Source organism: Dermochelys coriacea, chromosome 4 (genome assembly GCF_009764565.3).
Source record: "Dermochelys coriacea isolate rDerCor1 chromosome 4, rDerCor1.pri.v4, whole genome shotgun sequence".
In the NCBI taxonomy this organism is placed as follows: Eukaryota; Metazoa; Chordata; order Testudines; family Dermochelyidae; genus Dermochelys; species Dermochelys coriacea.
The window spans coordinates 46,322,019-46,349,416 of NC_050071.1; the positions used below are offsets into that span (position 1 = coordinate 46,322,019).

Sequence of the window (27,398 nt, forward strand, 5' to 3'; positions counted from 1 at the left end):
TAGTTGAATAAAAACAGAAATACCAAGATCTCATCCCCAGTACTTCCGCTCTATAAATAAGTCTCAAAAGAAAATTCCCTGCATATATGATAAAATTAGAGAAAGGCATTACTGAACACTGACAGAGTATGGGCAACACTGGGGGTGTTCTTCTGCACCATCTTAGACATAGCAGAAGGAAGCAGAAGTCCAAGTAGGTCCCCTTCCAACATGTCTAATCCTACAGAGCACATGCCAACCACCTCTCAACATTGTAGGTAGGTGGGGATGGGAAATGAAAGCTAAAAGTATCAAAGATCCTGAGACTGAATTTTTGTTTACTATTGTTATTAAAGACAAACCGGAGTTGTTGACACAAAGTTATTTTCTTAACTAAGTGTTAGGAGAGAGATTTATAGAAAGTAACTCTTAAAATTACTGTATAACAGAATGGGAGTTGGGGGGAAGAGAGGGTATTCTGTTTGTTTATTCTGGGACTAGGAGGGTCAGGTTTCCTGTTCAGCATCTATCTTTTAAACCATCAGGGAATGAAACATAGTTACAGGTTATGGAGAAATGTAATTGCAAGACTTTGTTTAAGTGCACAAAAATCTGTTTTAAGTCTAGGTGGAGCTTACTTTGATCTCTTAGAAAGTTGATCTCCGTTGCCATACTTTAATCTGAACGTGCAGTCCAATGTTGGTAATAAAGAGATTCAGTAAACTGCTGTTTTTTCCAGCTATGCTGCAGAGCCTGGAAGAGACAAAAACAATAATCAATCATTTTAACTTTAAATAACAGCCTACTTCTGCACATTAGTTTCATTTTGTTCAGGTCTAGCAAAGTATTACAGCCTCCAAACTGCAGGGGGGAAAGAACACAGGGAGCAGTGTTTTGTCAGTCAAGCCAATCAACTACCTCTCTCAGTTTAGCTGATAGAGCAGCGGTTCCCAAACTGGGGTTCGTGAATCCATTGGGATTCATGATATGTTACAGGGGGGTCTCAGGAAAAAATTCCCTAATGGCAGACAAAGCTGTCCCTAGGGACCCCTGGAAGCACAGGGCCAGCAGCTTGGAGCCCCTGGACTTCCAAGAGCTAAGCAGGTCAAAGCACACATATCTATCACACTGAGGAGATTTAAACTTCAAGACTCCTTATAAGAAATGAAAAGGGAAGTGGATATTTTTTGCTGTTTTAAAAATTAAACAGACAGCTAGTATTGTTTTTTAAATTATTATGAAGAACAAGTTTAAGCTTTGTTGTAACCTGCGTTGTTTGCCTAGACTGCTCTGGACCTGAATGCTTGTGTAGGAGCAACTCTTTGAGTTGGCTTCTTAAATATCTTCATGCTGTTTCACATCTGATACTCCTTGATGAATTATAGGAGCCTTGTCTTATAACATGCTTATTTTCCACCGAATGCATCCGACGAAGTGAGCTGTAGCTCACGAAAGCTGATGCTCAAATAAATTTGTTAGTCTCTAAGGTGCCGCAAGTCCTCCTTTTCTTTATGGTTATTCAAAGTGATTCAAGCTACAAAAGTGAGATCTTGGAAGAGTGTTGCTGTTTTCATAATGTAATAAAAATACTGCACTGATAAATAATAATAGTGGGCAATAAGCATGTCATAAAAACAAATTTTATATTTCCAAGATCATTGCTTTTATAATTTATACTCAGGGAAAGGAGAAAATCCCTGGAAATACTCATTTTTAGGAGGGGATTCACGAGACATCTTAGCGAAAGGGCTCCCAGTTTGTTAAAGCCTGGGAACAACTGGGCTAGAGGAAAACCACAGGCTCCAGCCCCAAACCAGCAGCTCGCGCTCGGCCCAGGTGTCTCCCAGCTGCTGCACACTCCGCCCCCCGCCCCCCCCAGGAAGTGCCCCGGGCTGCTAGCCGCGGCGGCGCGGGCTCCAGCTCCAGCTCCGCCTCCCCGCCCGGCAAAACCTACCAGGCACTAGAAGGAGGGGGACGCCCGCACAGCAGTCGGCTCCTGCGCGCGGAGGGCACCGCCCCACCCAGGTGTACAAACCCCGGGGCAGTTGGGCGGCGGCAGACGACGACGACGACGACGACTCTGGGGCCAGAACGAGGCTTAGCGAGCCCGCGCAGCGACTCGCCCTGTGACCCACCCCCTTTCCGGTGCAGCAGCCAGCGCCTACCTGTCCAACGCCTACCGCCCGCCCCGCTAAAAACTAGCGATACTTCCACCAACTGCCTTAGCGCCCGAGGCCGCGAGGAACCGTGCCGCTCACGTGACAGAAATCAATCCACCCATCGGAATCCGAGCAAAGTGGAAAGCGGTTTCTTATTGGTGTAATTTCCACATGACCATGCGGGCCCGCCCCTTTCTCCCACGTGGGCCAGGGGCGGGGCCGGACAAGTAAGCGGACGCTGTCGCCCAGCGGCGGGCAGCCGGCGGAGGCGCGCGGTAGGTGCAATCGTCCGTCCCCTTCTATTTAGGGGAGCAGCCACTGCCACTGCCTCTCTAGCCTGTGCCGGGGAGTGGGAGCCGGGTGCGGGGCACGCTTGGGTGGGCGGGGCCTGCGGGCTAGGTTGGAGGAGACAAGCAGGAGAGTCAGGCCCCAGCAGAACCCGTTCCCCTCTGGGGGCTGGGCTGGATGGACCCCAGCAGGCCCGAGTGTCAGCAAATATCTCTGACACCCACCAGAAGGCCAGGTGCCTCATCCATCCCTCGCTCCTCCGGTGCTGGTCCGCAGAGGGTATGTCTACACTGGAACTAGACACCCGTGGCTGGCCCATGCCAGCTGACTCCGGCTCCCAGGGCTCAGGCTTGCAGGCTGGTTAAATGCCCTGTAGATGTTTGGGCTGTGGCTGAAGCCAGAGCTCTAGGACCCTGCAAAGTGAGAGGATCCTAGAGATCGGGCTCCAGCTGGAGCCGGGAAGTCTACGCAGGAATGAAAGCTGGTGAGCCTGAGTCAGCTGGCACGAGCCTGAGTTAACTGGCATTGGCCAGCCATGACAAAACATTGTCATGCTTTATGGGTATCTATTATTGCTGTCAGCTATTCTATCCACCCAGGTGGCAGAGATCTGTGCAGTGGAGCTAACCCTGCTGATGACCTGTGTGGGTATCCATCTGATGCAACATGATGGAATTTGGTTTTAGGGTTCGTAGCTTCCTAGGTTTTAAAACAAACAAACAAAAAAGTAGTAAAAAGAACATTATTAGGATTGCAAAGTCACGCACTCAGAAGTCAAATACCAGAATTATAGTTCCATGTTCAACCTTAATTTGGTCCCTTTTTGTGTATGCATTATTATAGTTTTGAATTATGTGATCATATACTATTTTTTCCTGGAATTTATTTTTATCCTTGTTGGGAATTCCTGAAATAAGCCAGAAATGTGTATTGGTCACCGCTAGCGCTTCTATTCTGACTATAAAAAGTATGTGGTATAGAGAGCACCAAACTCCATTTCTCTTTAGCATTATAAGGGATATGTGTAGAGATGCCAATAGCAGAAACAATCCAGTACCAGTAAATTTTGGCCCTACGCTTAATTATATATTTAATAAGTAATTTAATGCACTCAAAGAGCTGTGAGTATATAAATGAAACACTGCTAATTGTTTTACATTGTTAACTTGAGGCTATGCTATACAAGTTTTTTCACACAGTTATGAAAGTTCCTTTGTTGTAAAGCCTGTTTAATCAGAATTTGCATATCTTAATTGACTGGTGAGCATTTTGGAGTTTTCTTATAGCAAATGCTCAAGCATAGAATTATGGGAGAGTACATATCTTTGTACTCTGTCACTATTTTAACCCATTTCTTAAGCAACAACCTATGTAGATTTAGATGTTAATGTTGTTTTCCACTTGAAGAATAGAATTTGCAATGTATGCTGTCTCACACCTTAGGGTTTGATCATGCAATCCTTATGCAGGGAAATCTCTGGACTTCAAGAAAAAATGTGCGTATCAAGGCTTCAGGTCAGGCAGTTAATGCTTTAATATTACAAAGATCTTTACCAGACTATTCAAATCTGGAGCATGGAGTTCTGAAAATGGCATGAAGGCACAGGCAAAATTCTATATTCCTTTACAGAAGAGCAGACCTCACTCAAGTGACTCAACTAAGTCAATAGGCCAAATTATCAATAAAGTTGTACCTGCTTATATAATGTCTGAATTTGGCTCTATGGTAATTGTAGCCACATATCTGAGAAGAGAATTTGGCCCTCTGTGTTTTGCATACCTCTCTACTAGCAGCTGTCTTTTCAGCCATCTTTTCTACGTATTTTTTTCTATAGTAATAGTGAATCTGTGGAGTAAGACCTGATCTAAACTATACTCTTAGATCGACGTAATTTGCCTTGAAGTGACCTAGTTGTGCAAGTGTCTTCACTTAAATTTGGCTCCCGGTGACATATGCCTATTTAGTAACACCACCTCCCAGAGCGGTATAGTCACTGTAGTGTAGAGACTGTGTTGCTTATGTTGACAGTTACTGGCTGTCGCACAATGCCCCATGAATACAAGTACTCCTGGTGAGGACACACACCACTGACACAAGGAGCCAAGTGTGCACACACATGCAAGCGATTTAATAATTGTGAAGGCTGTATGCCGATATAAGTTAGGTCAACATAACTTTGAAGTGTAGACATGGTGTAAGATTCCAGGAATGTCACCCTTTACTCTTAAGCCTAGAATGTTTGTTGACTCAGCGTGAAGCAATGGAAGCAGCTACAAGCATGGTTGAGAACTTTGTTCGGAATTTCACCAGGTTCAATTGTCACTGGGTTTCACAGTCTCTTAATGTAAAATTTGACTTTGAGTTACATCCATGTGGAGTGCAGCTACAGTAAGGCAGTGGCTCTCAACCTTTGCAGACCACCCTGAGTATTTCCAGACTGTACCCCTTTCAGGAGTCTAATTTGCCTTGCATACCCCCCACGTTTCACCTCACTTAAAAACTACTTGGTTACAAAATCAAACATAAAAATACAAAAGTATCAGCACATTATGACTAAAAAAATTACTTACTTTCTCATTTTTACCGTATAATTATAAAATAAAACAATATTTATATTCCAATTGATATTTATAGACCCAAATCAACACAAGCACCCACACAACAACACAATCAGCATACACAGTAACTCCAAACACACACAGCCACTCGTGCAGCATGGGCTTTCAGCTACTAGTATCTTAATAAGATGCATTATTTCCTCTTGTCACTTCTAGTACTTGCTCTCCTATAATTCTAACCTCTGAGACTACCTTCAAGTTTTATGCTTAAGGGGGGAAGCAGCACATTTCCTGCTGCTGTCAGGAATTGTAACCACCTACCAAAGAGGTAAGAAAATCTTTTCATTATTGTTTTTCTTCTGATAAATGGTTGTTTTTATGTCTTCTGCAGGGATACTCTCTGGATTTTTTTCTAAAGAGGGAGAGGAGAAACATAATGGAACATAAATGATTGAAAATCCAAAGTGCTTCTCACTAAAGCTACATAATAGCACCAACATTCTATTTTTATTTTTAGAAACTATTACTAGTATTTATGTATGAGCATATATGTTATGTGCGCACACAGAGATTTTGATCCTGTATCATACAGTTGTAGAGTGTTGTACATGTAGGCACAAGGTAGAAAATGATGAGCAGGACAAAGGAAGCATCAGATCCTGATCTGCATAACCACCAAATTACTGCTGTCTAATACCGGAGGGGAGCATGTAGCTTTATTTACACCCTCAGGCGTGTTCATTCTGTGCCTTTTTTTACCCTGAGCCCTTCAGAGTAAGGGAACAAGCCCACAGTGGGCTTGAGGCTTACTTTCACTAAATGTGGAGAATTACACATAAGGCCCCATCCAGCTCCCATTTAAGTTAATGGGACTCTTTCTGTTTACTTCCGTGGGAGCTGAATCAGAACCCTGCTTAACCTTAATTGTGTCCACACATATCCTCTGTGTACACTTCTCCAAAGCACAGTCACCGTATACTCCTGTTGCTTAGTGCATAAGGAGTTATAGGATCAAGGTCTCAAGATTTATGTATGCAATTAGTGACCTTTTCTGATAAACCTTTCAGACACAATTTTTAAATAGTAAAGCAATCATCTGATTATTCACAATATATAACCCTTTTGTGGTTCTGTATAAATGAAAAGGTGCATCATCTTATATACTAGACATTAATTCCTGCCCTGGAATGTTCATTTGGTAATGTATGTTTTATTTATCCACAGAAGATCTTCCATTAGCTTTGTTTTGGAATTTATTCTTCTTCCCTCTGTCCTTCTAAGAAATCATTGGCCTAGTACTTCTCTGTAATCTTTCAAATTCTGCTTTTTTTACTGTCTGACCCATTTTACTTGTTACTTCTTCTTTAGGCCCCAGTGCTGCAAACACTTATGCATGTGCTTAACCACAAGCATGTGAACAGTGCCAGATATTTCACATACATAAGTATTAGCAGAATTGATTCCTGGGTCTCATTTTCTAGCCCTTGCTGACTAACTTTTATTTTTTTTCAGCTTGAGCTATCATGCTACATAACGAACTGCCACCACAGCGGAAATTGACAGTAAAGGAAACAAGGCATAAACCTCCCCATGGTTTGTGGCCCTATCCTGAATTAGTCTAGCTTTTCATGTCAATGAAGTCCTATTGAATTGAACATTAATTGTTTTTTTGTTTTATTTTTTTAAACATTATTTAAAGAGACATTGTTAAGGTGATTGGCCCAATATTTGAGTTCCCTTTATTGGCTTATTTGTTTGCAAAGACCAAGGGAACTTTTAAAAATAAGTTATTTTCAAACATGTTTTAATTCTTTCTCCCATGCAGAGAAAAACAATACATTTTTAGCATCTCCACATGCATGAATATCTTTACCTAATTATCCTCACTCTAGTTATTTTATTGAGCTAGGCTCTGTTATTTTAAAGGAAAAGGTGATACTGCATTAATACATATTTATTGCATTAACATTTCAATGTAAATGTGTTTTATGGAAACCTGCTAAAAGCATGACTGTATCTAAGAGTTGTCAGGTTTATGCCCTAAATCAGGGGTGAGCAAACTACAGTCTGTGGGCCACATCCGGCCCATGGGACCGTCCTGCCCGGCCCCTGAGCTCCTGGCCCGGGAGGCTTACCCCGGCCCCTCGCTGTCCCCCCTCCCCTGCAGCAACGCCGCCACAGCCTTCCTACCCAGTCCTCCATACCGTTTCGCAACCCCGATGTGGCCCTTGGGCCAAAAAGTTTGCCCACCTGTGTTCTAAATAGTCACAATCAGAAGACCATAATATTAAGGTTGACTGGCTTTCCCCTGGTTTAGTTGCAACCAGTGATTATTACTTCTAAAAACTGGATCACTGTTCAGATGCATGAGAGCTTGGAATGGTTTGTGGATTTTATTGCACGGTGCAATACACAGCTGAACAGCTCTGATCCGTCTAGATAATTTGCTCATTGTGTGTGGCTATCCTTACCGAATATGTATGTGCCTCAACTGTGTGCTGGATATAATTCACACCTGGTTAGAGTATATGATCACGTTGTCCTCTAAAAGTTAACTACTGTTATTACAAAAGCTATGGTCCCATCACCTGTTTGTGTGAGCATGTTGCCCTCCAGTGGCTTCAGCCTAAAAAGGATATAAGACCTAATGCTTCTACACAAGTATGAATGTTTTTCTCCTGTTTATAATGTAAAATCTGATACAGTTTTTGAAATTTTCTAATTTTGGGCCAGACAATGACATGCTCTTACATGGGTAAACACTCTTTTTCTGTCCCCTCCGCACCAGGTGAAGTGTACTGTTCCCTATGACAGAGTGGCAGAGGACATTCTTTGCTGTCTGCCTACTTGATCAATATGTTCCTGTTTTCCCTTTGGTTTGTGGCAGATCTGGCACTACCCCAGCATAGGCCACTGCCTTGCAGAGAGCATTTTTGTGAACTGTAAGTGCTCCTAAAAGTGCCGTTACAGTATGTCTTGTAAATGTTCATAGGTGATACTTTGTATGTCTGAGGCTCACAAAACTAAGAAGTAAGCGAGTTCTTGAACTCTCTCTTGTATCTTCTGAAACCTAATATAGTACAGCTTAGATTCTCACCTCTCTTTACCCTCCATCTTCTTTTTCATCCTGCTTTCCCTCCTGTCTCAAAAAAGACAAACAACATTCTGACTTTTAAAGTAGAAAGTCAGGATATTTTAGATAAACAGCTTCCATTAATATCTGTTTGTAATGATGCCTTGGCTTCAATATTCAGTCAAGTGAACATATTAAAAAAAAATGTATAGATAGTGAAAGTTGCTTTAAGAAGTGCCAGTGGCTGGTTTTCTAAAGTTTTTTTTTAAAAAATATTTTTAGATTCTATATAATAAATAACTAACTATACATTTTAAGTAATAGAAACCTGCTTCACAGAAACCAGTCTTTAGGGGTTCAGATGAGTCTGGTGGCTCTTTAGAATAGTGTTTGGTGCAGTGTCATAGCTGACAAGGTGCTATCCCATCACAACAAGGATAAACCTTTAGTATTTAAGAGTAAAAGAGAGCGTGCAGAATATTCCTCCTGCAATAGGCTGCTTAACGAAGCATTCACACACGTTGTTGAAGTGGATGAAGTTTTCTGAATTTCAGATTACTGTATATCCTATACTATCACTGTGTGTGTAGTTGGAAGGTGTTGTGGGGGCAGATGTAGCTATGTCTTTCCTCTCTTTCTGGTTTCTCTGAGTGCGTCCCCCTCATGTATTAGGCTTTGTTCCCTTACTTCTCTTGGGTTGGTATTCCACAGTTCTCCCACTCTTAGATTAGGTCCTATACTGTAATACCTTGGGTATCAACTGTGCTTACCCAGCAGGTCCAACAGAGTTCAACACCTGGAGTTCTTCCCTTTGGGAGTCTGAGACAGATGAATATGGTGACCAGACAGCCAAATCATTGTTTATTTTAACAGAGCAAAGAATTTAGAGAAAAAGGATTATAAACCAACACAGTCTGCATGCATATCTAATGACTTACCATTCCCTCATGTTTGCCTTGACAGGCTGAATTTCTTCTGACACCCCAGCTGGTTTGGGATGTCTGCTTTCCCCTAACAGATCCCCAGCTACTTTCCCTTTGGAAAGAGTCTCTTTTTATCCAGCCAGAGTTCTTTTGTTCTTGTCAGTTCCCATACTTTTGCCTTTGTCGTCAAAAAACCGTTCAGAAGGCTCTGCAGGAAGTCAAGACAGATTCCTCAGAGCCATTACCCTGTAACAACCCTTACTCCTGAGGGCATTCTGCGCCAAAAAAATAAAAATTATGTGCACAATATTTTAAAATTCTGCAAATGTTATTTGTCAAATACATTTGGAGGCTCCGGCATGGCATTAAGGAGCACAGGCCACTGGCTGCTCAGAGATGGGAGGAGCTGCACAGTGATCTCCCGGGATACGGACTCAGCAGTGAGGCTGTATCTAACCCTGACACAGTCTTCCCCAGAAACACACCAGGGCCCTTCTCCTCTGTGCCAGGTGCACCAGGTGTGGGAAGACAGACTCAGCGAGGCAGGATCCAAGTGTGGAGGGGCTTACTGTGAAGGGATCCAGGGGTGGGTGGAGAGGGTTCTGTGTGGGGCAATTTGGGTATGGGCGGCTCAGTGGGGAATCCAGATGCACAGGGGCTTGTTGGGGAGTTCTGGGTGCAACGGTAATGGGATTCTGCAGGGGAGTCCAGGTGAAGATGGTTGGGGCTTGGGGGGGGGGGGTCTGTGCACGGGAATATAGAGCTCAGCAGGTAGGTCTGGGAGTGGGGGGCTCAGTCAGGGGGTCCAGGTGCATGGGGAGTGGGGCTCAGCGGGGAGGTTCTGAGTGTGGGAGGGTGAGGCTCGGCAGGAGGATCTTGGTATGAAGGGGTCTGGATGCATGGGGGTTGGGAAGATGAGGGAGTAGTTCTCTATAGAGGGATCCCTCACCCTGCAGGTGAGGAGTGATGGGTGCAGGAATTGGGGGAGGGGGCAGTTTGCAGAGCGTTCTGCAGCTGGGGAGAAATCTGGGAGTGGGTGTGATCCAGCCCCAGATCCTGTATAGGGGAAAAGGAAGTCCTGTCCTCCTCAGCCCAACTGGGACTAGCGGCTGAGCCTGGTGCAGGGTAGAAGCCACCAGCTGGGTTTTCCCCAATTCCGTCCCCTGCCTCACAGTGATTTTTACCTCTCTGCTGGCTGCCCTGGGTATCCGAAATATACTGCTGAGGAGGGTTGCGTGACTGTTCTTGTGCCTTCCCATTGCTTTCCCATCAAAACGTCAGTTTTCTGCGGGGAAGCAAATAAATCTATGGGGGAACATAAATTCTGTGCATGCACGGTGGTGCAGAATTCCCCCAGGCATAAACTCTCAAGTGTTTGCTGAGAGGTGGTTTACATTGAAATATTCTTCCTTGCTGCTTATTTTCATTACAGCCTGTCATAAATATAAAGGGAAGGGTAACCACCTTTCTGTATACAGTGCTATAAAATCCCTCCTGGCCAGAGGCAAAATCCTTTCACCTGTAAAGGGTTAAGAAGCTAAGGTAACCCCACTGGCACCTGACCCAAAGTGGCCAAGGAGGGGACAAGATTCTTTCAAATCTGGAGGGGGGACAAAGGGTTCTGTCTGTCTGTGTGATACTTTTGCCAGGAGCAGATCAAGGATGCAAGCCTTCCAACTCCTCTAAAGTTAGTAAGTAATCTAGCTAAAAAATGCGTTAGATTTTCTTTTGTTTAATGGCTTATAAAATTCGCTGTGCTGGAGGGAATGTGTATTCCTGTTTTTGTGTCTTTTTGTAACTGAAGGTTTTGCCTAGAGGGATTCTCTATGTTTTGAATCTGATTACCTGTAAAGTACCATCCTGATTTTACAGAGGTGATTCTTTTACCTTTTCTTTAAATAAAATTCTTCTTTTAAGAACCTGATTGCTTTTTCATTGTTCTTAAGATCCAAGGGTTTGGGTCTGTGTTCACTTGCACCAATTGGTGAGGATATTATCATCAAGCCTTCCCCAGGAAAGGGGGTGTAGGGCTTGGGGGGATATTTTGGGGGAAGACGTCTCTAAGTGGTCTCTTTCCCTGTTCTTTGTTTAAATCGCTTGGTGGTGGTGGTTGTAGCATACTGTTCAAGGACAAAACAAAGTTTGTATCTTGGGGAAGTTTTTAACTTAAGCTGGTAAGAATAAGCTTAGGGGGTCTTTCATGCAGGTCCCCACATCTGTACCCTAGAGTTCAGAGTAGGGAAGGAACCTTGACACAGCCCAACTAGTAAACTAAGCCAATATATCCATACAGTAAACATTCCAATAACTAGGTCAACATACATAATTCATAAATTATTACAGCTCCACTTCCTTCACAGAAGGTTCTTTGTTTTAAACCACCACACTCCCCATTAATTTCATTGAAGTTGTCTGTAAATGGTCAGTAGCAGAATATGGTGGTTTATTTGCAGATAACCTTTAAAAGGATAAGCTTTACAGTTTACCTTTTTTAATTGAAAAGTTACCTGAGTGCTGCAATGAGCATAAAGACTCAGCAATCGGTTTAATAAGTTGAAATGTTGGTTTGGTTCTTAAATGCCTGCATTTTATTGGTTTACAGCAGAGCAATCCTTAGTGCCAACTCTTTTCTACTCATTTTAATTTCTTATATTTTGACGTTTACAAAACAGCTATTACATGTTACTTTGCCATGAAATAAATTGATTTTCACATTCACAAATCAGTGAAGTTACATTTTGCAGTGGAAATTAATCGTTTGGTCTAATGTAGAAGTAAATTACCAAATTTTTACCAAATTATTTTGATAAAAATCTTTGACAATTTGTGGAAGATATGTTTTTGTGCACATGAACAGTTGTCATTTCTGAATCTTGGGAGATTGTACTTTCAAAATAACAAAAAGTAATTGGATCTTATTCTAAATGAATCGCTTGGCAATTTTATTTATTTTAATTATGCAAGTGTAAGATTCCTGAAAGCATTAACTAGTAAGGACATACATTTTGTTTTGCATTTGTTTTAAAATGTTGAAAGATGTTTTTCAAATTTTCTGACATTTATTTAAAAAAAAAATTCTCATGTTAAGATATTGTACAGAAACGCCTATGTGGAACCACCCGATTACTTCATGGCCTGGAGGTGGGGCCCAGAGATCACGCAGAGTATTTTGCAACCACCTGAGCACTGAGGAGCCAGGCTTTGTGACAATCCACTATGACATTGTGGGGGATGATTGTGATGGATCAGAGGGGCAGGACATTACCTATACAATACAATTCATTATGCTTACAATCCCTGCATATGGGAACATAGTTGGCCAGGGACACTCCTATAGACTACAGTACCAGAAGCAGCCACAGACTGGGTATGTGATGAGAGGTAGAGAAACGTATCCTAGCCGCACATGTTTCCAAATCCTTCAATTGGACTCTCCACACACACACAGTCTTTTTGTTTGTTTTGAATGTGGGATCAGGATTACATCATATGTTCCTGTCCTACAGGGTGAATTTCATTGAATAACACTGAGATGCTGTTTTGAAAAAACAAGATCTCCTTGCTCTTCAGAAAAGGATGAATTTTAGGGGTCCAGGACTATGTGTATAGCCCAGGAATAAGTTTTTAATTAAGTGCATATTGTGACCATCTTAATATTTGAGCTCAGCTGCTTTTTCTACATTTTTAAAAAGTGTGCAGCATTTGCTTTTATTATAAAACTCATTTGGCTAAATTCTTTTTTGCAGCAAACTAGTGCAACTCCTTTTGACTTTGGCAGAGTCGCATTTGTATGTGAAGACTGAATCTGACCTCTGTTTTTAAGGTACTATGACCAAGCTTATTTTATCAATCCTTGTATGTGAAAAGCAGAATTTTCAATTAACCATATTAAGCTGTGACAAGAATATTAATCCATTTTATGGCCTCTGTGCAGTCTTTCATTTCAATTTTGCTCAATTTTCTTTAAGCTAGTCCTTCCATTTAAAGGGCATCATCCTGCAGCCCTTATTCCTGGGAGAAGTCCCACTGACATTCATTTGCATTTTCCTCATCAGTAAGAACTGAAAGATCAGGTACAAAGAGATCAATTATCCCATGTGCTAACTTTATTTGAGTTTCATACTTAAGATAATAAAATAGCATTGCATAAAATTTTCTATTTTTTTTTTTCTTCTTCCTTTAGACAATACCAACAGGACAGTCTTTTCAGCTAATCTTGGAATTGTTGACATACTTCCATTTCCAGTTTGTTTATAAAATAGTTACATGGAATTTAAAATTGAACACACATGGGACAGTTTACCAGTGAGTCATGAGCCAGTAACTGTCCGGCTGAAGTCCAGCAGTGCAGGATTGCTGATGGAAGTAAGTGCTCCCTTCTTTAATGATCCTCCAGCACCACTTGTAGAGCCAGGAAAGCCTTTCAATGGACTGTGGGACTATGAGGGTAAGTGGAAATGTTTTATTGCAAACAAAAATCTTGTGAAAAGAAAAGGAGTACTTGTGGCACCTTAGAGACTAACAAATTTATTAGAGCATAAGCTTTCGTGAGCTACAGCTCACTTCATCGGATGCATTTGGTGGAAAAAACAGAGGAGAGATTTATATACACACACACACAGAGAACATGAAACAATGGGTTTATCATACACACTGTAAGGAGAGTGATCACTTAAGATAAGCCATCACCAACAGCGGGGGGGGGGGGGGAAAGGAGGAAAACCTTTCATGGTGACAAGTAGGTAGGCTAATTCCAGCAGTTAACAAGAATATCAGAGGAACAGTGGGGGGTGGGGTGGGAGGGAGAAATACCATGGAAAAATCTTGTGTAATACCTTGAGCAGTTTACTTAATTTGTGTACCAATGTAGATGTTAGTGTTCCTGTGCAGTTGACATATCTAGTTTTTGTTTTAAATCCTGTGGCAAGTTATTTCACCAGGCCAATATAGCTTGAACTGACAGATACATTAAATCTATTTGTTACAAATTCAGATTCTTTGATCACAATACAGTTCCCTTAAAGATGACGAAGTCTGGTAAGACTGTAAAGTTAACATTCTTTCTTCCCTTAATATGCTGAGTGTTCAAGAAAACACTTCACTGCTACTACTGACTACTTATTTATGATGACACCTTGCATTCAGAAAGTTCCTTATGCAACTTACAAACTTTACATTGTACGTATCTATATAAATCAATTCTCTCATTATAGAAATACAGTCGACCTTGGAACAAAGAGTCGTGGGTAGTTGTTTAATAGAACATGCAACAAATTACATTAGTTTGGGAAAGGAAGTGAATATGTTATATAATTGAAACACATGAATATATGAGGCAAACAGAGTGTAAATATCTAAATAAGATTTTTTTCCGATACAGTGACGTTAACTCCACTGTTCCTGTTAAAAGTGTAGAAATGCGATTTGTTTAGTTAAAAAATATTTGATTTTTGTTATTAAAAAGTGTAAAGGGATGGGGTGTAGTATAGAGGGATAGAGTCATGAGATCTTGAATGAAAACTAATGATAAAGAGCTTAGTTTTGTGTCGCATCCTAAAGATGGGAGGAGGAGGGTGTATATTTAGAAATGTACAGATAGAGTCCCAATTGTGTTAATCCTAATGAATGAAGATTGTACTGTTCCTTAAAGAAACAGTCAACTCAATTTAAACCAGTAATAGTTTAAACTGTAAACCAGTAACTGGCAAATTTTGATAACTTAGATCAGCAGTTATTGAACTTCTTCCTATGGGAATCTATTTGAGAGATAATAAATTTGCAGGAGACTACTGCCCAACAAAATCGACCACACACACATTATGTGAAAACAGGGAAATTTTATTAGTTCATGTAATCTTCAGTGCAAAATTATGACTATCCCAAAATTTGTTTTTACAACAGTGCTGTTGTTTGTTCTTTTTTTTTCCCTTTTTCAGTTGTGCTCTTGTGAATGGGTCAGTCTGTTTATGTTTACAGCAATGCTCCATCCTCTGTTGTGATTATCAAAGCACTAATACTAGCAATCTACCAAAAAGTTAACAGCCATCACCCACAAAATTCATTACATCTTAAAAAGTAAAGATTAATGCAAAATACAACCAAAATAATTTAATAATAACCAGATAGTAAATTGTATTTATTCCTTTCTACAGCTGAAGTCAATAACTTCTATTTCTTGCTCTGAAAAAGTACATCGTGAGAGTGCACTATACTTTGTTCTGACATTGCAATAGATGACCTCAAGATTGATATTTAACATTCTTTGCTAATCTGAAAGTGGTGCGGTATTCAGGCCACGAGACTCTCCCTTATCATACACTTTCCCATCAACTTCTCCTGAAGGGTGATATAACAAGGACAGCTTGCTTCCAAGTATGTCTGCTGCCTTAGAACACTACTTCTCTCTCCAGAGTCGGTTATCCTCCAGAAAAGCCAATGGCTTTTACAGTCCAAACATTTTATTCCTTGGCTGTTTGTATCCTCCTCCGAGGACTCTTGCTTCAGCTGGTCTTAATGATAGGCCTCTGCGTGCAGCTTAATCTTTGTGTGCGTGCACGTGTACGCCTGTGTTTTTCTTTCTGTCTTTCTGTCTTTCTGTCTTTCTTTCTTTCGTTTCATGTTCAAGCCGGTAACTGGAAATTCATAGCGCCAGGTTCATGCACTTAAGTGCTTTACCTATGATGTCCACCGTGAGTGCAATTGACTACAATCACTAAGTCCTAACCAATTTCACTCACAGCAGACATCACAAGCACTGTGAAGTGCTTCTGAGCTGTTGCTACTTTTGTCCCATTGACTACTAACATCAGTTAGCAGAACTATCTTTTTTCCATTGACTCCAGCTTGAGAACCAGTAGTTAGATAGAACAAAGCAAAATCAAAATAACCTCTTTATTGCTGCTTTATTTTTTTTATAAAGCTCCTTCTGGTGACCTCTTTTTTTTTTTTTTTTTTTTAAACAACTAAGCATTGCTGTTCTAAATGATGATGATTGTGGCATATTGCTCAGAATAACTTAGAAACTGCTGATGGCATATGTACAATTAGTGGAATTCTGGAACATTTTAGGTTACGTTTCTGCATAAAAAGAGAATAAAATATTTTATTTAGTGAGAAGTTCAGAGGCGGAACAGAATAAATAATTACCATATTATATTGATGGCATGTATGGGGGTTTTTTTTGTTTGTTTTTCAGTTGTAGAAGCATTTTTCTTGAGTGAGACAACTAAGCGGTACTTAGAAGTTGAACTCTGTCCGTAAGTACGGTGCTTTTCTATTGTTTTTAAAATGTGTCACCTTACATTTTCAATGCCATTATATTAGCATTTCTAATGTTAACTCAGACAATTGTGGAGGTGTGGTAGGGAATAGAACAGTTGTGGTAGCTACTTCAACCCTGAGATGTAATGGGAAGTCATACATATACACTATATGTGAATATAGGAGTATACTACAGCTGAATAATGTTGTTGCTCTATTTTAATATGGTCAGCCATGGACAACATTTATTGCTGTTGCTTTCTGGCAGAAGAAGAGTATGGAAAGTAAGTGATAAAATGCTTTCCATAAAAGTGTGGAAAATTAACATCCTTTCTTAGTATCTACTTGATCTTTATCTTTCAAGCAAATAGGAAACAACTGCTTTTCTTTTGCTTTTTTATTGTTCTAACATAGCAAGAACTTGCTTTAACATATGAAGTGTCCAGAACAGAGACCAAATGGGAAGGCAGAGCTCATCTTCCTTGGAGATATTTTCCACCATGCACTGACAAGTTTAATGCATTTGCAATTCATGGGTCAGAAGCAAATAGAATTTATGAAGCACTTTACCCTGTGCCTCAGCATGAAATACAGAAAGGACAGAAACCTGATTTGTAAGTAGAAAATTACCTCGTCTGCATCACAATATATAATAGGAGTATTGGGGAAATTTTTGTAAAATGGAGTTAATTTAGTTATAAAATTGAAGACTACCATCCTAGTTCTTTAATTATGCTGCTAAGCACCAGTTCCACAAGCACTCTGTTGTATGTAAAGAGCTCTGTGGCAAATAGCTGTAATTAGAGGTTGATTTTTACTGCTATCCCTTAAGTGCATAGCAAGTTATACTTTCAACACCAGTGGCATCTGTTTCATCACAGTTCTCAACAAGATCAATAATTTGATTGTCCCACATTTCTCTGTCTAGAGCAACCAGTAATAATCTTACTATATGCATCTTCAGTGGACCTGCTTTGTTTCTTCTCAACTGTTCATGACAGCCCTGGCCCAGTTTCTTATTTTGGAATTGATTGTAGTAAAGGGGGACTGACTAAATCAGTTGAAAGAGATTGTAATATTAAAAAAAATAGACATCATCAACAGAAAAAGAGACAAGCATGACCTCACCCAGATTCCATTTTGGGCCTATTTATTGCCCTGACCATGAAGTGAAGTTAGACAACGATGAACTGGGTTATAATACTAATTGCTACTTCTGTGCAATAAGGCTTCTGGTACTTTTGTTGTTTAAAAAGAATGTCTTATCTTTTGCAGCAAACAAGGGAGTGCCAGAAGAATTTTATGGGGGAAGGAAAGAATTTATGGAATATTTAACAATATTTGTGTGAATTCTCCCCACATCTTGGAATGGGGAGCATTCAGCATGTAAATAGATTTATTCCAATTTCAGTTTTGCTTTGTAATTCATCTTTACTATTAGTTTTTGACTCTTCAGAGTTAAATCAAGTGAAGAAAGATCAAAGGTTATTTGAAAAGAGGGGGGAAAAATCTTTCCCTTTAACAGTTATGTGATATTAGCATAATGCAAGCTGTATTACATGATTTACTAGCTGGTACTTATGACTACAGCATATGTAATGGAAAGAAGACCTCTAGTATTCTAATGCTCCAGTAGAGTAGCCCAAAGGGATGCACCAAGCAAGGCTTTTTACAGGGTTTTAATCAGGATTTTATGCATAGCTTTAATTTCATTCTTGTGTAAATGGGAAAGGGAGATCCCCATCCATTTTATACCAGCCTAATTTTCCTCCCCTCTATGCTTTTTTCTGCCTTTGATGTCCTCTTCCTCTTTTTTCCTTTTCCTCCCAAATCCCCTATTCATGTTTACTAATCCTCTCCAATCATTTCCTCCACCCCACCATTGCTGTAAAAGCAAATTAATAATAATAATTAATAAAGTAATGGAAATAAGTGGTGTTTCCATCATTCTCAACGTTGCCTATTTAGGGAGGGGGAAGGAGGGAGAAACCTGGTTAAGTACTGTCTTTGGGCTAGATCTTGATCTTTAAGTAACATCACTGGTGGATTCTGGACATAGAGCCAGCATAACAGGCAAGGAGAGGGTCATTCCAGGGACAGCAGTGATCCTCCAATAGTCGGGGTCGTACACCAGATTCCCTCTCTACTGCTAACATGGAAGATGGGCTGGAGGCAAGGGGTGAAGTGGGTCTCCCTTTTTACTGGACTGATTTACCAAGTGCGGTTTCAGCCTCCATTAGCAGACAGTGTCCATTAGATCAGCCATTGGGAGCTTTAACTTAAGTTTGGAAACTGGCCCAGTGCACAGCAGCCCAAAGAGTGCAGGAATTTAAAGGTGAGCTTAATGCAAGCTAACTTTACACGCAATGTGTGCTGTGTGCTGCTTGGCTGTAGCTATGGATTTGGACCCATATTTTCAATGCAAGATTTGTTGAAGTCTTCTTACATAGCTCTACAGTATTCCTAATTTATTAGATCTAGTTCTCACAAAACAGAGTATGGAAAATAAAGAGAACACTGGTTATGTCTCTGTCCAAGAACTCAGGAAAATAAATATTAAGTTATTTTTACAGATATGCAACCATTTTTATTCTTAACTTCTGAGTTAAGTATAGAGTAAAGAAACAAATCTCATACCCTAAGTAATTTTCCCCTTCTCCATTTTATTTACAGCCATCACTTGGAATTTTTCCAACAACTTAACCTGAAGGTGTTAATGGGAGAAGATTGGAAACAGCCTGAATCAGATCTGTGGATGTCAGTTGATTAGATAAATGAATTAAAAAAATTATATATTTTATATGATTCAGGGTGGATGAAGCTGTAAGAACCAACCTCTTCAGCTAAACTATGATAAGAGTTTTAGTATGCATTTATAAATGTCGTAAAAAAAAATGTGTTTGAAGGCCTTTTTAAGCACCAAAAAAAGTCAGTCTTTTAAAAAGTCAGTTATCCACAGCAGTTGCATCTAAAAATCATGGGTCATTGGTAGAGGCTCCTTTTGTATTACCTCATCAAGACACGGATGTGTAACTCGTCTGTTCATGTAAGATGGTGGTGAGCCCATTTAAGTCATCCAGTTCATGCCCTTGGGCCTGCTAGTGCAGGGAAAAAGATACTCTGACTAGAGTTGTACATTCAGGTTATAGTTATTCAGGTTACAGTTCTTGGAAAAATCCAGTGTTTGAGCTGGGATATTCAGGTTATAGAGTATAATCTGAGTGTTTCTCCCTTACATTGAAAGATCACCAAATATTTAGAGATTTTTCACTGCTACATGTTTTTCATAACTGTTGCCATTGTGATTCTTGTTACCACTGGTAATTGATAAATCTGTCCTATTAACTGAATCTTGAGCTTTTTCATAGTATTTATGTAACATTGCGCTCAGCTACATTACCTGATTTGTAAATTATGCAATGCTGATTCTACAATGGGGTTTGTTGTATTGTATTTAACAACATTATTTACATAACAGCATTGCACAATTAATAAGGTAACCAAAACAGAATAATTATTCTTTCCTCAGTGTCTTGTTTTGGGGGATGTATAGAATTCCTTTATGTATACATTTTTTTTTTTTTTTTAAAAGAGTGTAGGTTCTTTGGGATATGACCCCATGCTCTCTTGTGTTTGGGCAGTACCTAGCACATGGTGGAGTTCCACCAATAACAAGTAATAAATAACTGAACATATACTATACATATGGAGGCAGTATGGTCCAGCACATAGGGCACCAGACTGGGAGTCTGGAAACTTGGGTTTTAATATCCACTGTAACATACAGCCTACTTCCTGACGTCCTGCTATGCCTCAGGCCAGGTCTACACTTAAAAATTAGATCGACATAGCTACATTGCTCAGGGCTGTGAAAAATTTCACACTCTGTGCAAAGTAGTTAGCTGCATCTTCTGTGGGGGTTAGGCTGATCTCAGTCAACAGAAGAATTCTTGCATCTCGGAGAGATGGATTACCTATCATCACCTATTATCAATGGAAACCCCTCCTCTGTCAATATAGCAAGTGTCTACACTACAATGCTACAGCGGCAAAACTGCTGCATTGTAACTGCCACAGTACCCATGCTAGTATAAATGTGGCCTCAGTTTCCCTTTAGCAGATTGGGGTCTTCCCCATGTTTATAGGGCGAGTTGGGAGCATTGGCCCTCCAGCCAAACCAAAAGTCTTCTGAGGCAAACCAAAAGCTCCAGTAAACAATGAAGTGTGCTAGCCCCCTTCTGGCCTCAGTAATCCTTTTCCAGCTCTTTTCTTCTGGCATGGAAGTCAGTTTGCTCCCTGTACATAAGAATGGCCATACTAGGTCAGACCAAAGGTCCATAGAATCATAGGACTGGAAGGGACCTTCAGCGGTCATCTAGTCCAGTCCCCTGACCTCATGGCAGGACTAAGTATTATCTAGACCATTCCTGACAGGTGTTTATCTAACCTGCTCTTATAAATCTCCAATGATGGAGATTCATTCCGTAGGCAATTTATTCCAGTGCTTACCTGGTCTTATCCATCTAGCCCAGTATCCTGTCTTCTGACAGTGGCCAATACCAGGTGCTCCAGAGGGAATGAACAGAACAGGTGATCATCAAGTTGTGATGATTGAGGTACGGGGGAGCCTAAGACCTCCCTTTCCAATCTGGGCACCAAACCTGTGAAGGTATTGTTCTACTTCACTTTTTTCCCATCTTCTTTCCTAGCCAATTCTCAGGCCTCTTCAACTGAGCTCCTTGCAGGGTTCCATTGCGGTCCCTCTCTGACTCTGCCATTATCCTAGCCCATGACTGTGCAGCTGGCCCTTGGCAGAACTTCATAGATTTTAAGGACAAAAAGGGATGTTATGATTATCTACTCTGATACAGAATTATCTATTCTGTATTGTGGCCACAGCACAGGCCATAGAACCTTGTTAAGTAATTTTTGCACCAAAGCCATAACTTCTGTTTAACTTCTAGCATATCTTTCTCTAATACGAGTCTTTAAATAATGACTTCAATGTCGGAGAATCCACCAAAGTAAGTTCTTTCAAGGGTTAATTACTCTCACTTAAAATATACTTCTAAACTAAATTTGTCTAGCTTCAATTTCCAGCCATTGGACCTTGTTATGGCTTTTTTGCTAAATTAAAGAGGAAATCTATTAAAGGAAATCTATTCCTGTCTTTCAGTAACGTGTTCTGTGGATTCCCAGTCCTATGACCAGGGAGGAAATTAAACTGGTGACAGCCAAGGCTAACCTCTTCTTAAACAGCCTGCTGACCATACGACACCAGCTATGCCAGTGATTTACATGACTTTGGGCAAGTCACTTAATGTTCCTCTGCCACATTTTCCCCATCTGTAAAATAGGATTAACAATGTTTATCCATCTTTCTAAAGTGCTTAGAGATATATGGATGAACATTCTTGCACTGTGTCTGTGGTACCTGAGCACGATATGGATTCGTCAACACTGCAGCTGGGAGCAAGCTTCCCAGTGCAGGCAGACAGACTGATGCTAGTAAGGCTTTTGCTGGTGTGCTAAAAATAGCAACATGGATACTGCTGCTCAGGCAGAAACTTGGGCTTTCCAGCCCACACAGTCCCCTGGGGCCAAGCTCAGGTTGCTAGCCCGAGCCTCTGCCAGAGCTGCAACATCCACTCTGTTGTTCTTAGCATGCTAGCTCAAGTCTGTCTACCTGGTCTGGGAGGCTCACTCCCAGCTATAGTGTAGAAATACATTTCCTGTTGCCATCTGTGGAAGCATTGGAGAATTTTGGTGTTCACAGTTGTGTTTAACTGTGCAATGTGCCTTTAAAACTGCTCTACTGCATGTATCATGTTCTTAAGAAAAAGGGGAAAGTTTTTCATACACTGCTGTTCACTGCCTTTTGCTTATTAACAGGCATAAATCAATTTATTTGCCTAAATAGTGTCTTAACAATTCATTTTTCCTTACATTCATGCCACACCGTCTGCATCTATTAAAAAATTGTGAAAAGCGAAAGCTGAGTTTTGCTAATACTAAGGAAATGGTACATGTTAAAATATCATTTTCTCACCATGTGTTTAAAATTCAAATACTCTGGTTTAGCAAATTCTGTGGACTCTGCTCAGATTATTAAAACCATACCTGCTTTGGGGTAGGAAGAGGTGCATGCCTTGTCTAGGGGCTTATAGCCTTTTGGAGGGTAGGAGCATGCATATTTCTTTGATACATGTGGGAAGGACCACACTCGCCGTACACTGTTCAGAATAGTCCTCCTGCTGCAACCCATTTTGTATGTAGGGGAAGGAGTATGGCCATGCACCCATTCCTAAATCTATCCTCTGTTATTTCAGTCAAGCTTCCCCTTGCATAAGAGGCCTCATTCTGGCTGCTCTGTCTCACTGTCAAGGTTCTGCCTAGCCTCCATCACTTTAGTATCTGAGGGCCAGATTTTTAAAGGTATTTAGGCTCCTATCTGCATTTTTAGGGACCTGAGACATTTAATAATATGGCCCTCTGTGCCTCCTAGGAGGTACTTGCTGCTTTTGCAAGAACGCTACAGGGATATGGGTATCCTTGTCCCACCCAATGCACCCATGCTGCAGAGGGCATGATTTGACTCTCATATACATTCCTCTTAATATTTTTTAGTGGCTAACTCTGCTTTGTTATGAGAGGGAAAATCTTCTCATTTCTTCCTAACCATATGAAGAAAATGTTTTCAGTGATATAGGGTTAGTTTTATTCCTCAGTATTTTGATGTGTACACAATATTTACCTTAGGCTCTATTTCCATTAGTAGATTTATATATTCTAAAGCGAGAAGGGACCATTGTGATCATCTCGTCTGACCTCCTGTATAACACAGGCCATAGAACTTCTTCCTAAAAATAATTCCTTGAGCCTATCTTTTAGGAGAACATCCAATTTTGATTTCAGAAATGTCAGTGACGGAGAGAACCTACCACAACACTTGGTAAATTGTTCCAGTGGTAAATTAGTTTAAAAGTTATGCCTTATTTCCAGTCTGAATTTGTCTAGATTAAACTTCTAGCTATTGGATCATTTCATACTTTTCTCTGAAACATTTAATTTTGCCATTTAAAGTAAAGTAGTTTGAGTATAAAGGGACTGCTGTATTTACTGCTTGTATCAAACAGATTTTCTTTTCTCATACTCTGCTGATTATCCTATATGTAAAGGAACAATAAGTCCAATGATATTTACTCGAATGGTTTTCAGCCCATTTTCCCCATCAGACTTCAAATTCTGTCCTTGGATGCGTCTGTGGGATTCTTATTGACTATATCTGAGAGAAGCAGATGAGTTACTTTCACCCTAAATAAAATTATTCTTTTGTTGCAATAAGTTATTACATTAGCTGTTTCTTAAAATACAGATTATTATATAGATCATATACACCATGTATACTGTATGGAGAATATCTGCATGATAAATTGCAGAGCTAGGTGATACAGACTTTATAGCTTTGACAACTTTTCCTGTGCTCTGTCTACTAATCCATCTCCTGTGGATTTATTTTAACATTTTAAACTTGGAGATTTTTTAAACTGTTACTGTCTTTTAAAAATCAGCCTGCATGATCAATATTTCTAATGGGCAATATTCAGTCCATCGTCAGTTACAGATGTCTGATATCTCATGGCACAGGAGACTGAGTTATGGAATTTTATTCTTCTGGAAAGGGGATATTCTCAGTAGGATGCATAGCACTTGATACTAGCCCTGCAAGGAGTCAAGATAACTGATTTTATAGTCTGACATTTTTTGTACATGAAAAAAGTACTTTGGGTAATATTTAGAGGGTGGGTTTTTTTGTTTTTCAAGCTATAACTTTCTTCTCCCTCCTGAGCCCTGTATCGTAGGACTCCTGGTAAATCAAGGTATAAACTTGCTGCCATTGAAGGCCATGCCAAAAGTCTGCCTCCACTGGGCATATAACTGGGTGACTAAAGCAGCCTGGAGAAAGTCCCAATAAGTGTTTAAGATGCTCTTGAATATTCGTAATCTAGTTCTTCTGTAACATGTGGCACATGGAGTGTATGTATGGGAGGGAGAAGGCTAATAAAGGTTTTATTAACACTGGTTTAAGTTGACCTGCGTAAGTCATTTGTGGTCTCATAACTTGTGAGTAATACAGCTATCAAAAATGCAGGCCTGTGAAAGTGCCCCATTTTCTCTTTTCTCTCTTGTAGGCCTGTGATGTATAGAGTAGCTGCAGAATGGAACCCTATGATATTATATGAGTGGGAAATATCAATCCAAATTTCTGTTTGCTAATACCTCCAACCATTCTCTCCTCGCCATTTCTTTATGAACTGTAACAAGGTATGAGTGGAATGAGAGACTGATTTCTAGTCCTCACAAAAGGTTTTATGCTGTTGTAGTTGCAGAACATCACAATCTCATTCTCTTCAGTCAGTCAAAAGATGGATTCATAAAGCCTAAAATCTGTGTAATGTAAATCTAGGAGGAGACTTTTTGTAAATGATCATTCACTGTAATCTGCTCAAAGCCTCATTCAGCCTGAGAAGGAGCTCTGTGAAACTCAAAGGCTTGTGTCTCTCACTAACAGAAATTGGTCCAATAAAAGATATTACCTTACCCACTTTGTCTCATTCATACAAAATCATTCTTAGCTGTTGGCAACTGCAAAGTTTTGTATTTTTCTTTCTTTACTACTTTTTTGTTTTGTTTCGAAGTTCTGCTGATTCTAAATGAACTATCAGACTCTTTAAAATATGGCCTAACTGTGTGTCTGTCTTCAGCAGAGGGTCCCACAGTTGCACCTCATTTTTCTTTCCAAATTCCAGAAAAGTATGTGTGCACGCTTGCATAATCAGGAAACTTTCTGGTTTAACAACCCTACAGACTGAAGTAGCCATAGAAAAACTGGCAATATAAGGGTTTGGTCAATGTGTCTGTGCTCTGGAGGGACCACCTTTTTGGGATGAGAGGGTAGTTCAATCTCCAAGCCGATTCAGACTTTCTTGGCTGAAAGTAGAAACAAGAACACTCTATTCATGCCTACGGGTGATGGTTTCTGTGATGTCAGATCCAGCCTTTATGAGCCTGCAGAGCCTATGGCTGATGCTGAGCCCTTCCATGTCTAAATGTAAAGGTAAATCTTAGCTTTCATTTAAAAAAAATAGCTTCTATCCCTTTTTCTTAGTAAGATAACTTTAAAAGAATAAAGCAATGCCTCTAGAGTACTAGCATTGAAAGTTTGTCCCTGATTTTAAATTTTTCCACAATCACTCAGGCTGGCTTTTGGAGTCCAGAAAAACTATAGTCAGAGTTTCTTGATTATTTTTTTTGGCATGGGAAGATTGTTGGAGGTACTGGTGGTGCCCGGACAACAATGGATGATTCCACAGCCCCCACAAGCTCACCAGAATCTGGCAGCGATTCTGACCTTTGGCTACAATGAAAGGCAGCTCAATACCAAGGAAGGCTATGTAGTGGCTTAAGGATATGACTAATTGAGCTCTGAAGCATTCTCTGAGGTCTTAATCGAGTCAAGTCACATGGACCAAAATTTACCAAGTCAGATGTACTAAATCCAGATGTGCGGCACTTGCAGTTCCCATTAACTTCAGCTTTAGCTGAGAACTTTTGAAAATTCAGCAACTTTTATATTGGCGCCCTCTAACTTTATACAATCAAGTTTGATAATTTTTGTTCTTAGCCTTAGTTTCTGCATCTGTGAAACTGGGATAATACCTACTTCAAAGGGGTCTTGTCATAATTAAGTAGTTAATGTTGGTGCATGTAAGTCCTGAAAACTTACACAAAGCCCTCCAGCTGCTGGGAATCTAGAAACCCTCAGAACCTCAGTTTCAGACAGTTATCTCTTGCAAATGTTTCTAAGTTGTAACTAACCTGGACCCCAGTACAAGTACCCACTCTCCACTTTTTCTGCAGCAAAATCCTGAGAGGGGAGGCACCTACACATTTCCATCCCCAACTCACATACTTTCTCTTTCTTTCAAAGTGAGCCATCCAACCATGGAGTGCTTGTCAAAGACTTATTTTATTAATAATAAATTATAAATTAAATTATTTATAATTATTATTAAATTAATAATAAATCTGCACAATTCCCAGGCCAGCTTTTTGCACAAGATTTCTGGAAAAACTTTTTTCATGATCCCACTCACTTGATGTGGGCCAGGGTTACAAAAATCTATGTGATAGGGTGAGGGTTTGTATCCACCTCTACAGAGCAATGTGGAAAGGGCCACTGACCTTTGCTCAAGGATCCAATTACTACACTGGGGCCATGAGCCTGCAAACATTTATGTTTTTATCCCCCCCCCCCCCCCCCGCTGCTGGTGATGGCTTATCTTAAGTGATCACTCTCCTTACAGTGTGTATGATAAACCCATTGTTTCATGTTCTCTGTGTGTGTATATAAATCTCCCCTCTGTTTTTTCCACCAAATGCATCCGATGAAGTGAGCTGTAGCTCATGAAAGCTTATGCTCTAATAAATTTGTTAGTCTCTAAGGTGCCCAAGTACTCCTTTTCTTTTTGCGAATACAGACTAACACGGCTGCTACTCTGAAACCAAACATTTATGCACAGGCTTAATTTCATACATGTTTAACTCAACTAAGAGGATGGAATAGGAGCCTGTATGGTCTCTCTGTGCCTCCCAGTAACTTCTTTTTTTTACCTAGGGAGGCTTCCCAGAGGGCCAGTTACTTTGAGCCACAAAAACCCAGTTTAACTGGATATACAAGTGAATCAGTTCTAGAGTCTGATAGTTTTAATCATGCTTGATTTTGTTCAAAAACAAAACTAAAACCTAGCTCTTTGTTTAAAATAAGGTAATTAGTGCTGTGTATTTTACATTACAGTGTTGGGTATGGTTTTCTTTCCTTTCCTAATGATCCGTATTCTCCTGTGAGATGATTGAATTGATAACTATGAATATGAATAATTAAGAACAATGTTAGTGTTCTTTTTTTATGTCACCAATTATGTTTGGTGTATTGTTTTAGTAACAACACTTGTAGTTTATTTTTCAAATAGCAAGTAAGATTTCTTTAAAATATATGTATATTTCATTAAATAGATTGAGATTTATAGAAAAGTACATCTACAGTATTTCAAGGTCTCATATACACTAGTATTATTCTGCGGTAATCCCTGGGAG

General features: G+C 40.2%; 2 protein-coding genes across 28 annotated transcripts in view; one reads left to right on the forward strand and one right to left on the reverse strand.

The window, feature by feature from the left end:
• SCLT1 (sodium channel and clathrin linker 1) overlaps nucleotides 1–2,306 on the reverse strand; it is a 128,300-nt gene extending 125,994 nt beyond the window's left edge. For 5 of the 12 annotated variants that reach the window (XR_006280947.1, XM_043513511.1, XM_038398138.2 and 2 more), the window contains exons 1-2: nucleotides 2,145–2,293; nucleotides 618–732 (exon numbers count right to left, since the gene is read on the reverse strand). Coding sequence is in view for 11 of the 12 variants with exons in the window: in XM_043513511.1 (XP_043369446.1) it covers nucleotides 618–651 (34 nt within the window). In the remaining variant the exon portion in view is untranslated. Of the gene's footprint in view, nucleotides 1–617; nucleotides 733–1,933 lie in introns of all 12 variants that reach the window. The other 7 variants (XM_038398134.2, XM_038398136.2, XM_038398135.2 and 4 more) reach the window with 7 other exon arrangements.
• Nucleotides 2,278–27,398, forward strand: part of C4H4orf33 (chromosome 4 C4orf33 homolog) — a 35,806-nt gene continuing 10,685 nt past the window's right edge. For 3 of the 16 annotated variants that reach the window (XM_043513524.1, XM_043513525.1, XM_043513523.1), the window contains exons 1-8: nucleotides 2,278–2,413; nucleotides 5,202–5,313; nucleotides 12,728–12,804; nucleotides 12,950–13,054; nucleotides 13,165–13,428; nucleotides 16,177–16,237; nucleotides 16,474–16,525; nucleotides 16,656–16,855. In XM_043513524.1, coding sequence (XP_043369459.1) covers nucleotides 13,248–13,428; nucleotides 16,177–16,237; nucleotides 16,474–16,525; nucleotides 16,656–16,855 — 494 coding nt within the window. In that variant the 5' untranslated portion in view covers nucleotides 2,278–2,413; nucleotides 5,202–5,313; nucleotides 12,728–12,804; nucleotides 12,950–13,054; nucleotides 13,165–13,247. The other 13 variants (XM_038398147.2, XM_038398150.2, XM_043513520.1 and 10 more) reach the window with 13 other exon arrangements.